The sequence below is a fragment of the Sciurus vulgaris genome (genome assembly GCF_902686455.1).
Source record: "Sciurus vulgaris genome assembly, chromosome: 4".
Taxonomy (NCBI): Eukaryota; Metazoa; Chordata; class Mammalia; order Rodentia; family Sciuridae; genus Sciurus; species Sciurus vulgaris.
In genome coordinates this window covers 116,558,064-116,570,177 of record NC_136464.1, presented here as the reverse complement: position 1 = coordinate 116,570,177, position 12,114 = coordinate 116,558,064, and the positions used below count along the sequence as shown (strand labels likewise).

Here is a 12,114-nt window from a genome sequence, read left to right as displayed (position 1 = left end):
CCTTTTTGCTTTCTCCCAGGATAGTTAAGAGTTGTTGTTTATCTTATTCTCACCACAAAAACAGTATTCTCAACTGAACCATAACACACTCCTCTTCTTTGCTTTTTATTTCTCTAGTTAATAATGTTCTTATTTTGCCTTTTGTGGTGTGTGTGTGTATGTGTGTATGTGTGTGGTACTCTACTATTGAACAACATCCCCGACCCCTTTTCTATTTTATTTGGAGACAGGGTCTTACTAAATTCACCAGACTGGCTTTGAACTTGGGTTCCTCCTGCTTTAGCCTTCCAAGTTGCTGGGATTATTGGTGCCACTGTTCCTGGCTTTTAAATTTTTTTAAATTAATTAATTAATTTATTAATTAATTTATTTAAATGTACTTAACACTAAGTTTCTCCTGGGCTCTATTTCATTGGTCTAAGTCTCTCAGTACTTAGAATTGGAACATCTGGCTTTCTGTTAACTTTGCCTTCTTGGAGATACTTCTCTCAGTGCTCTTTTCTGTTCCAGGTCTTGTGTACATTATTATCATGGAATTTCTCTTTATTGATGATATATCTTGCTGGAGTCTATTTATTTCAGTAATTTTGTCAGGGGATGTTTTCAATCTAGAAACTCTTCTGTTTCAAAGTGGAAATTTTTCATTTTTCCATTGGATTTCTCTTTTCTCTTCTGGCTTTCTGGAACTCCTTTTCTTTCATGTATATCATCACTGTCTCTTGTTCTGGTCTCTGGAACTTTTCTTTTTTTTAATATTTTTTTAGTTGTCAATGGACCTTTATCGTATTTATTTATTTATTTATATGTGGTGCTGAGAATTTAACCCAGTTCCTCACATATGCTGAACAAGCACTCTACCTACCACTGAGCCACAAAACCAGCCCTTTCTGGAACTTTTCTTCAAATCTATTTCAGGTTTCTAAACCCCGCTATCATATTTCTAATTTTAAAGAACTCTGTAGTTTTCTGATTTTTTAAAAAACTTAAATGAATTAATTCATCTATTTTTGGTGCTGGGGATCTAACAAAGGGCCTCATGCATGCTAGGCAAACACTCTACTACTGGGCTATACTTTGAACCCACTGTTCTCTGAATTTGTGGTACTGTAGATTGAACCCAGGGGCCCTTTACTACTGAGCTACATCCCCAGTCCATTTTATGTTTTATTTTGAGACAGGATCTCATTAAATTACTGAAAGTCATGCAGTTGCTGAGGCTTGCCTCAAATTTTGAATCTTCTTGCCTCAGCCTCCAGGGTCCCAGGTATATGCCACCACACCTAGCTATTCTCTGAATTTTTATGTTTTTAAATATAGCATTCTGTTCTTTCATTTATGCAATATTTTTCAAAGTTTTTATTTTTATTTATTTATTTTTTGGTTCCAAGGATTGAACTCAGGGGCACTTGACTGATTAGCCACATCCCTAGCCCTGTTTTGTATTTTATTTAGAGAAGGGTCTCACTGAGTTGCTTAGCACCTCGCTTTTACTGAGGTCTGGCTTTGAACTCACGGTCCTCCTGCCTCAGCCTCCCAAGCTGCTGGGATTACAGGCATGTGCTGCTGTGACTGGCTCAAAGTTTTTATTTTTATATAGTGTTGTAAGCTCCATCATTGATGGCTGTCCTTGGATACCTGGTGATATTTTATACTTGACTTTCTGCACTTTATTTGTCTTATGATGTTTGTAAGATCTTTTGTACAATTCTGCTACCTGCAGCTATCTCTGGGGTCTTGTGATCAAACTATCCAAAAGACAAAATCTGAATGAATTAGTTAGCTACTGCTAATGAACTAGGCTACTGTCTTCTTTTCTATCCAGTCTTTAACTGGAACAACCCAATTGGACCAGAGTTGCAGGGTCTTGTTTACGGGACCCATGCACAAGATGTATAGCTTTTCCTGGTCTTAAAAGGGGTCTGTTGATTGCTTGCAGATCTTCTTCTGTGAAGTGTCTGTTCATTTCCTTAGCCCATTTGTTGATTGGATTATTTGTATTCTTGGTGTAGAGTTTTTTGAGTTCTTTATATATTCTGGAAATTAGCACTCTATCTGTAGTATGAGTAGCAAAGATTTTCTCCCCCTCTGTAGGTTCTTTCTTCACATTACTGATAGTTTCCTTTGCTGAGAGAAAGCTTTTTAGTTTGACTCTATCCCTGTTGTTGATTCTTGCTTTTATTCAACATCTCTAGTAATAAGAGAAATGCAAATCAAAACTACCCTAAGATTCCATCTCACTCCCATTAGAATGGCAATTATCAAGAACACAAGCAACAATAGGTGTTGGCGAGGATGTGGGGAAAAAGGTACACTCATACATTGCTGGTGGGGTTGCAAATTAGTGCAGCCACTCTGGAAAGCAGTATGGAGATTCCTCAGAAAGCTTGGAATGGAACCACCATTTGACCCAGCTATCCCACTCCTTGTCCTGTACCCAAAGGACTTAAAATCAGCATACTCCAGAGATACAGCCACATCAATGTTCATTGCTGCTCAATTCACCATAGCCAGATTGTGGAACCAACCTAGATGCCCTTCAGTTGATGAATGGATAAAGAAACTGTGGCATATATATACAATGGAATATTACTCGACCATAAAGAATGATAAAATTATGGCATTTGCAGGCAAATGTATGAAATTGGAGAATATCATGCTAAGTGTGATAAGCCAATCTCAAAAAGCCAAAGGACGAATGATCTCGCTGATAAACGGATGATGACATATAATAGGGGGTGGGAGGGTTTAGCGTTAGGTTTAGGGTTAGGGTTAGGGAGGGGGGCAAGAATGGAGGAAGGAAGGACTGTATAGAGGGAAAAGAGGGGTGGGGGGGGAGGGGGAAAATGGCAGAATGAATCAAACAACATTGCCCTGTGTAAATTTATAATTACACGAATGGTATGCCTTTACTCCATGTACAGAGAATCAAAATGTATCCCATTTTTTTACAATAAAAAAAAAGGGGGGGGTCTGTAGCTGTGATGGTCTCTAACCACACGTGTTCTTCTCTAGGATAGGCATTTGCTTAAAGTACACCCAGTGTTGTTGGGAAATGTCAATTTCATGGTCTAATGGTTGAAACAATGGCAGTTTTTACATTTTACTGTTTTGGCCACATATTTTCTAAAGGGCTAGGTAGTAAATGTTTTAGGTTTTGTTTATTGTTTTATCATTTCTCCTCCTCTTCCTTCTCCTCCTCCTCCACCTTCTCCTCCCCTTATTTTTCTTCCTATTCAACACATAAAAACCATTCTTATCTTTTTTAAAAAATTTATATGGTGCTGAGGATTTTTTAAAAATATATGTGGTGCTGAGGATTGAACCTAGTACCTCACACATGCTAGGTGAGTACTCATCCACTGAGCTACAACCGCAGCTACCCATTCTTACCCTAAGGTAGGGATAAAAAATAGGCTAAGGGGCTGGATTTGGCCCACTGGCTATTGTTAACAGAACCTTAGGACTAGAATAATAATAAAAATCATAATTAATCTTTGCTCTAAATTGTTATTTTAACAAAGTAGTATATACTTTGATTTTTGTTTATATTTGACATTTTAAGATCAATTGTTTAATAATCTTGTCTATAATAATGTTTGAAATTAATTCTACATCAAACAACAGCTGCATATGAAAGAAAATCACTAGAGTCTAATGAAAGAAGAAATGAGTGATGGGAAAAATAATTAAAATATATAAACAAACAATTTGGTTAAGAAAGGAAAACCAGCTGGGCACAGTGCTCACACCTATAATTCCAGCAATTTGGGAGACTAAGGCGGGAGAATTGCAAGTTTGAGGCTATTCTGAGCAACTTAATGAGGATATAGGGAATTTTGGGAGACTTTCTCAAAAAATAAATAGGTAGTTAGGTAGGTAGGTAGGTAGATAGATAGGCCTGGGGATGTAGCTCAGTGATAAAATACCCCTGTGTTCAGTCCTCAGTATCAAAAAGAAAATTAAAAAAGGAGGGGAAACCTACAGCCTACATTGTTTATCATACTTTTTGCTTTTATGTAAAATTAAAAGAGAAAACAATATAAAATGGGGCAGCACATAATGAATATAATAGTCTTATGACTTTAGAATAAATGGGCTACTGAGGAATAAACTTGCCAGAAAAGGATATTTTAAGGAATTATTCTATGATGTATTACTAAGACATGTACAATGCAGTTTAGAAAGAGAACATGTTTGTAGAAATATGGATAACTAAGTATTCATGCGTAATATTTGATTACAGGAAAATACTTCCTTTTGGTTTTTATAGACTTTAAGAATTGAGACTTGCGGTTGTGGCTCAGTGGTAGAGCACTGGTCTAGCACATGTGAGGTACTGGGTTCGATCCTCAGTACCACATAAAAATAAATAAAATAGCATGTGAGGATTTTATGTGATCCTCAGCACCACGTAAAAATAAATAAAATAAAGATATTGCGTTCAACTACAACTAAAAAAAGAAGGAATTAAGTCCCAGGCACTGTAATTTAGGACATAATTCTTTAGCATTTGGAATCTAAACTATCTTAGTCCAAAAATGTGGAGCACATATTCAGATGATGTTATTAAAATCAATGTACTTTACATGGAGATTTATTTCTGTTCATTTCACTGTTTTTCTTTAATAGTATATCTGGTGATCCAAGTCTATCACTACATATGCATATTGATTCAGATATTTAAAAAATATATATATTTTTTAATTGTAGGTGGACACAATACCTTTATTTTATTTATTTTTATGTGGTGCTAAGACTTGAACCCAGTGCCTCACATGTGCTAGGCAAATGCTCTACTACTGAGCTATAACTCCAGCCCTGATTCAGAAAATTTTGTTGTTTAGAAACCATGGTACTATAAGAAGGGACTGTGTTTTAGGATTGAACTTGATTGAGTAACACTAAATATAAGACATCTAAGATTATGAATTTGGATATAAAGTAGTGTCATTTAACTTTGGGTTAATATGAATTTTTATAATTCTGGACTTTTTGATTTTTTTATAACATCTAAAAAGTACTAGCTTAATTCAAGATAATTGTCAATTTGGTTCCTAATTTGGTGGTCAGTAAAATAATCGTAGGTTGTTTGAATTGTTGCTTTATATTACTGCTTTTGTGGTACACAACTAGTGATAATACATAAGTTTTGACAGTACAACTCCCTTTAATTGAGAGAAACATGACAGTCTTATTTAAGATTTTTTGATTTAGCTTTTAAAGCAAAAATACGTATTTTTTCTATTTGTAGGGATGAAAATTGAGTCCATAACTTCAAAAAAATTACTAATTTTACATATTTTCAGGACATTAAAACCAGTATTCATTTATAATAAATTCTATTCATGAAAATAATTTAGGCTTTTAAACCTGGAAACAAGGTGCTAATATTCTGTTGGGCATGGTGGCACATACTTATAATCCCAATCACTCAGGAAACTAAGGCAGGAGGATCAAAAGTTTGAGTCCAGTCTTAGCAACTTGGTGAGCCCCTGTCTCAAAATAAAGTTTTGAAAAAGGATTCAGGGGACTGGGATTGTGGCTCAGTGGTAGAGTGCTTGCTTTGCATGTCTGAGGCACTGGGTTCAATTGTCAGCACCACATATAAATAAATGAATAAAATAAAAGTCCATCAGCAACTAAAAAATATTCTTAAAAAAAATAAAAGAATCGGGAATTTAGCTCATTGGCAGAGCACTTGCATAGCATGTATGAAGTGTGAAGCCCTGGGTTCCATATCCAGTACTGCAAAATGAATAAATGAGTGAGTGAGTGTTTTAATATTACAAAATATTGATAGGTTATACATTTAAAATATTTGTTTTAGGATGTATTATTTAAAATAACTTTCTTCGCCTCAGCTCAGGAAGAGGAAACTGTGAAGTAAAGTCCATTATTTTGTAAAAACAGCTAAGCATTCTACTTTTTGTCTGTTTTCCACAGATGGACGGAAACCATTTCCAATTAACCATGGGAAAACTAGTGATGAAACTTTATTAGAGGTAATGATAAAACATGTTGATCCATTTTGAATGCTAATGATATTCCTGTCATCTTTAAGACATCTCTAAAGATTATTTGTATATTTTCTCTGAATTTGGATGCTTTTTTGTCCTTGCTCTTTTCAGAAAATCTAAAAAACAAAACTTGAATTAGATTTAAAATCTACAACAAATAAAGAAGTTGCTAGGGTTCTTTGTGTGAACAAGTGGTAAATTTGAAAAAGACAAGAGTAATATTAAAACAGTCACTCACTATATCCTCTAATTAATTGAGTCCAAGATACCATGAGTTGTATCATGATCCAAATTTTGGAGATTTTAAAATCTCTAAGTTGTGTGACTTAGAATCAATGAAATATGTAATTTTCAGGTTAAAAGTTAAAAAAGTATATATTTTAAGAAAGAATGCTTACTATATCTTATACTTTTATACTAAGCAAGTTGGGTGACCAACTGTTTCTTCTTTTGGTGTTTTGTATTTTTCATTTAGAAAAAGAAGTCTGCAGTATAAAATTAGTGTGAACTAGAAAAATATGAAATTCTTATTAAGCATTCATAAGTAATACATATATTTATAAACTGAAAAGTTATACTTTTTTTCCCCATAGGATGCCATAGAAGTTTGCAAGAAGTTTATGGAGCGTGACCCTGATGAATTAAGATTTAATGCAATTGCTCTTTCTGCAGCATAGCTTGTTGATGATGGAAATACCAAATACTGTATTACTTGCAACAAAAGTTGAACTTCCGCTGCCATACACTAACTCAGAAATTTTGATATTTTCATTAACTTGACTGATTAAACTTTATGTGAATTAAAATTTGATTTTACCTGTGTTTTATTTTTGCCGCAACTTAAAACAGCAGTTCTTTCCTGCTCTTTCTGTCTTCTGAAGGACTTACCTTGTTTGATTATTAGCAATAGCTTTTTTGTCCTTTTTAGATCCCACGAAAGATTATTTATGGGGAAACCAGGCACAATTTCCATCTGCATAGTATGAATATATATTATAAATATTCATATATTTATGTAGAAAACATTTGCTGAAGATCTGTAATGAGATGGACAGTGTTCTAGATGCAGGAGTTGGAACAGTGAACACTCTTAGTAAGTTCTGTTAGTCATGGAGTTTATGCTCTTCTGAGAAGAGAGACTAACAAACACATAAAGAACATATATACCAATGATAGATGCTGCTGCATGGAGAATCTAAGTAGGCTTTTTTTTTTTAAGTGAGTAGATTCTTTAGATTTTATTATCAGGGAAGGCTCCTGTGAAGATGTGATTCTGAACTTGAGAACTGAATGGCAAAAAGTATCCAGTCATAATAAGTGATGGGTAGAATAGAGAGAATAATTAATGCAGTCTCTGAGGTAGGAAAATCTTGCTGTATTGTAGAACTGGGAGGAAGTTTCATATGACCAGGACGTAGAAAGAAATCAGGAAAGCAGCAAGATATGAAGTTAGAAAGAGGAGGAAAAGGTGTTTGAATTTATTACACATGTGACAGTGAGCCGTTGGAGGGTTTTAAGCAGGAGAGTGACCTGATTTGACTTAAAATTTTAAAAGAGCACTCTGACAACTCTATGAATAAAATATGGGGATAGAAGGCCACAAGAATAGAGATAGAGATGTTGATGTTTGGGTCTTAAAAGCAACAGTCATCTAGATGGAGATGTGAGAGTGAATTTGGGGAGTGGTTTGAAGAAAGAAAGCACAGTTGGTCTTCAAGGAAAGGTATTTGAGGAGTTGGGCCAAAACACAAGACTGGTATGATGACAGGTTTTATATCTTTTGAGGGGTAGTATCCACTACTTGGGTGTTCATTTATCAAAAGTAAGTGATTTCTACAGTTTAAAATCTGTACTGTGCCATTTGTATATTTTAGCTCAAAAACAAAACAGCAACCAGAAAGTAGAGCAGGGTTATAACAAATGTAGTAGGAGGAAAGTCAGATTTTGTCCAGGTGAAATTCTGGACCAGTATTGAATGAAGAGGTTTATGCGTAATTCACAGAGTAAAAGTGGATTCTTGAGGCAGTAATATGTGAGCAGTGGTGTTTAGGAACAGTAAAGTGGCAATAACTTATAGAATGAAGTAGACCTTTGTTACTCAAAATGTGGGGCTGGGGAGATAGCTCAGCTGGTAGAGTGCTTTCCTCACAATCACAAGGCCCTGAGTTCGATCCCCAGTACCGCGCACACACACAAAAAAAATGTGGTTCCATCACTGTTACCTGGGAACTTGTTAAAAATGAAGAATTTCAGACCCTAACCCAAAGACTGAATTTTTAACAAGATCCCTAAGTGATTTATATGCATGCTAAGTTTAGGAAGCACTAGATAAGAAAAAAAATAGACATAATAAGGAAGGTTACTTTGGAAGATAATTTGCACTTAGCACCATTCTAGGTGAAGAGAGTCTGGGTGAAATGATGGCAGAGGAATGAAGAAATAATCTGATGAGCTAAGGAGGTAACCGAGTGGTAGAGTGTTTACCTAGCATCATGAAGCCCTGGGTTTGATCCCCAGCACCCCAGCCCCACCCCACAAATCAGAAACAAATTTTTTTTCTTTTTTTTTATTAAAAATCATAAATTTACATAGGGCAATGTTGTTTGATTCATTGTTCTTTTTTTCCCTTTCCCCCCACCCCTCCCACCCCTCTTTTCCCTCTATACAGTCCTTCCTTCCTCCATTCTTGCCACCCTCCTTATCCCTAACCCTAAACCTAACCCTAACCCTAACACTAACCCCTCCTACCCCCCATTATATGTCCTCATCCGCTTATCAGTGAGATCATTCGTCCTTTAGTTTTTTGAGATTGGCTTATCTCACTTAGCATGATATCCTCCAATTTCATCCATTTGCTTGCAAATGCCATAATTTTATCATTCTTCATGGCAGAGTAAAATTCCATTGTATATATATGCCACAGTTTCTTTATCTGATTCATCAACTGAAGGGCATCTAGGTTGGTTCCACAATCTGGCTATGGTGAATTGAGCAGCTATGAACATTGATGTGGCTGTATCTCTGTAGTATGCTGATTTTAAGTCCTTTGAGTATAGGCCAAGGAGTGGGATAGCTGGGTCAAATGGTGGTTCCATTCCAAGCTTTCTGAGGAATCTCCATATTGCTTTCCAGAGTGGCTGCACTAATTTGCAGCCCCACCAGCAATGTATGAGTATACCTTTTTCCCCACATCCTCGCCAACACCTATTGTTGCTTATGTTCTTGATAATTGCCATTCTAATTGGGGTGAGATGAAATCTTAGTGTAGTTTTGATTTGCATTTCTCTTATTACTAGAGATGTTGAACATTTTTTCATATATCTGTTGATTGCTTGTACATCTTCTGTGAAGTGTCTGTTCATTTCCTTAGCCCATTTGTTGATTGGATTATTTGTATTCTTGGTGTAGAGTTTTTTGAGTTCTTTATAGATTCTGGAAATTAGAGCTCTATCTGAAGTATGAGTGGCAAAGATATTCTCCCACTCTGTAGGCTCTCTCTTCACATTACTGATAGTTTCCTTTGCTGAGAGAAAGCTTTTTAGTTTGAATCTATCCCAGTTGTTGATTCTTGCTTTTATTTCTTGTGCTATGGGAGTCCTGTTAAGGAAGTCTGATCCTAAGCCAACAAGTTGAAGGTTTGGACCTACTTTTTCTTCTATAAGATGCAGGGTCTCTGGTCTGATTCTGAGGTCCTTGATCCATTGTGAGTTGAGTTTTGTGCAGGGTGAGAGATAGGGGTTTAATTTCATTCTGTTGCATATGGTTTCCCAGTTTTCCCAGCACCATTTGTTGAAGAGGCTATCTTTTCTCCATTGCATATTTTTGGCACCTTTGTCTAGTATGAGAAAATTGTATTTATTTGGGTTTGTGTCCATGTCCTCTATTCTGTACCATTGATCTACCTGTCTATTTTGGTACCAATACCATGCCGTTTTTGTTACTATTGCTTTGTAATAGAGTTGAAGATCTGGTATTGTGATACCCCCTGCTTCGCTCTTTCTACTGAGGATTGCTTTAGCTATTCTGGGTTTCTTATTCTTCCAGATGAATTTCATAATTGCTTGCTCTATTTCTGTAAGGTACATCATTGGGATTTTAATTGGAATTGCGTTGAATCTGTATAGCACTTTTGGTAGTATGGCCATTTTGACAATATTAATTCTGCCTATCCAAGAACATGGAAGATCTTTCCATCTTCTAAGGTTTTCTTGAATTTCTATCTTTAGTGTTCTGTAGTTCTCATTGTAGAGGTCTTTCACCTCTTTTGTGAGATTGAATCCCAAGTATTTTATTTTTTTCGAGGCTATTGTGAATGGGGTAGTTTTCCTAATTTCTCTTTCTGAAGATTCATCACTTATGTATAAAAATGCATTGGATTTATGAGCATTGATCTTGTAACCTCCTACATCGAGGAAAGAAAATTTCAGACCAATTTCCTTAATGAACATTGATGCAAAAATTCTCAACAAAATTTTAGCAAATCACATACAAAAATATATTAAAAAGATAGTGCACCATGATCAAGTGGGTTTTATCCCAGGGATGCAAGGTTGGTTCAACATCCGGAAATCAATAAATGTCATTCACCATATCAACAGACTAAAAGTTAAGAATCACAGGATTATTTCAATAGATGTGGAAAAAGCATTCAATAAAATACAGCATCCCTTCATGCTCAAAACACTAGAAAAAATCGGGGTAGTTGGAACATTCCTTAATATTGTAAAGGCCATCTACACTAAGCCCATGGCCAATATCATTCTAAATGGTGAAAAACTGAAAGCATTCCCCCTAAAAACTGGAACAAGGCAGGGATGCCCTCTTTCACCACTTCAATTCAACATCGTTCTGGAGACTCTGGCCAGAGCAATTAGACAAACCAAAGAAATTAAAGGGATACGAATTGGAAAAGAAGAACTAAAACTATCCCTGTTCGCTGATGACATGATTATATATTTAGAGGAACCTGGAAATTCCACCAGAAAACTCTTAGAACTCATAAGTGAATTCAGTAAAGTAGCAGGTTACAAGATCAATGCTCATGAATCCAGAAACAAATTTGATAAACTATATGTGCCTCATGCTTTTGTCAAGCCTGTAATAATAACTAAGTGTTCTCTTTTTTTTTTTTTTTTTTTTCATGCTGGGAATTAATTGAACTCAAGGGCACTTAACCAGTGAGCCACATCCCCAGCCCTATTTTGTGTTTTCTATTTAGAGACAGGGTCTAGCTGAGTTGCATAGCACCTCGCTTTTGCTGAGGCTGACTTTGAACTCACTCCTCCTGCCTCAGCCTCCTGAGCTGCTGGAATTATAGGCATGAGCCACTGTGCCCAGCAAGTGTCCTCTTTTTTTAATATTGTTTGCATTTTGTATACATACATATGTTGTTTATTAAATATATCAGCAGTTTTCTGCCTGTTGTCTTGCGGAATTTTCCTACTATATAAATTTTTTAATAGATCCTAAAGCAATGGCACATCACCTAGAATTTACATGACTTCTCAAAGTTTACTATGAGAAACATTAACTTTGCAAACTATTAATGTGCCAGAAGGATTCTGAAGTCAAATATTAAACAACTTTTTTAAAGTTACAGAAATACTGGGCATGGGGAGGGCAATTGTTGAATGCCTCAGCTTTTAAAAAAATAAACATTTTCTACACATTTTGTGCATTCTTTGGTACAACCTAGAAGGTGAAATTGTCCTGTGAAAAGACAAACTTCTGGCAGTGTCATACCCTGTAAACCCAGGAAACTGAGGCAGAAAGATCACAAGTTCCAGGCTAGGCTGGGCAATTTAGCAACACCCTGTCTCAAAATTAGATAAATTTTATAAAGGGCCCAATGGTAAAATTCTTGCCTAGCATGTTCAAGGCCCTTGTACCACCGTAAAAAAAAAAAAAAAAAAAAAAAAAAAAAAAAAAAAATATATATATATATATATATATATATATATATATATACATATAAAATTGATTTTTTTTTATTTTATTGTAAACAAATGGGATACATGTTGTTTCTCTGTACATGGCGTAAAGGCATACCATTTGTGTAATCATAAATTTACATAGGGTATTGTTGTTTGATTCATTC

The 12,114-nt window shown here is 35.5% G+C and overlaps 1 protein-coding gene across 4 annotated transcripts in view; it reads left to right on the top strand.

Annotated features, from left to right (window-relative positions):
- Positions 1-8,168, top strand: part of UCHL3 (ubiquitin C-terminal hydrolase L3) — a 53,448-nt gene extending 45,280 nt beyond the window's left edge. For all 4 annotated transcript variants that reach the window (XM_079138939.1, XM_079138941.1, XM_079138940.1 and 1 more), the window contains 2 exons: positions 5,944-6,002; positions 6,611-8,168. In XM_079138939.1, the coding sequence (XP_078995065.1) occupies positions 5,944-6,002; positions 6,611-6,694 (143 nt within the window). In that variant the 3' untranslated portion in view covers positions 6,695-8,168. The remainder of the gene's footprint in view (positions 1-5,943; positions 6,003-6,610) is intronic.
- The last annotated feature ends 3,946 nt before the right edge of the window (positions 8,169-12,114 follow it).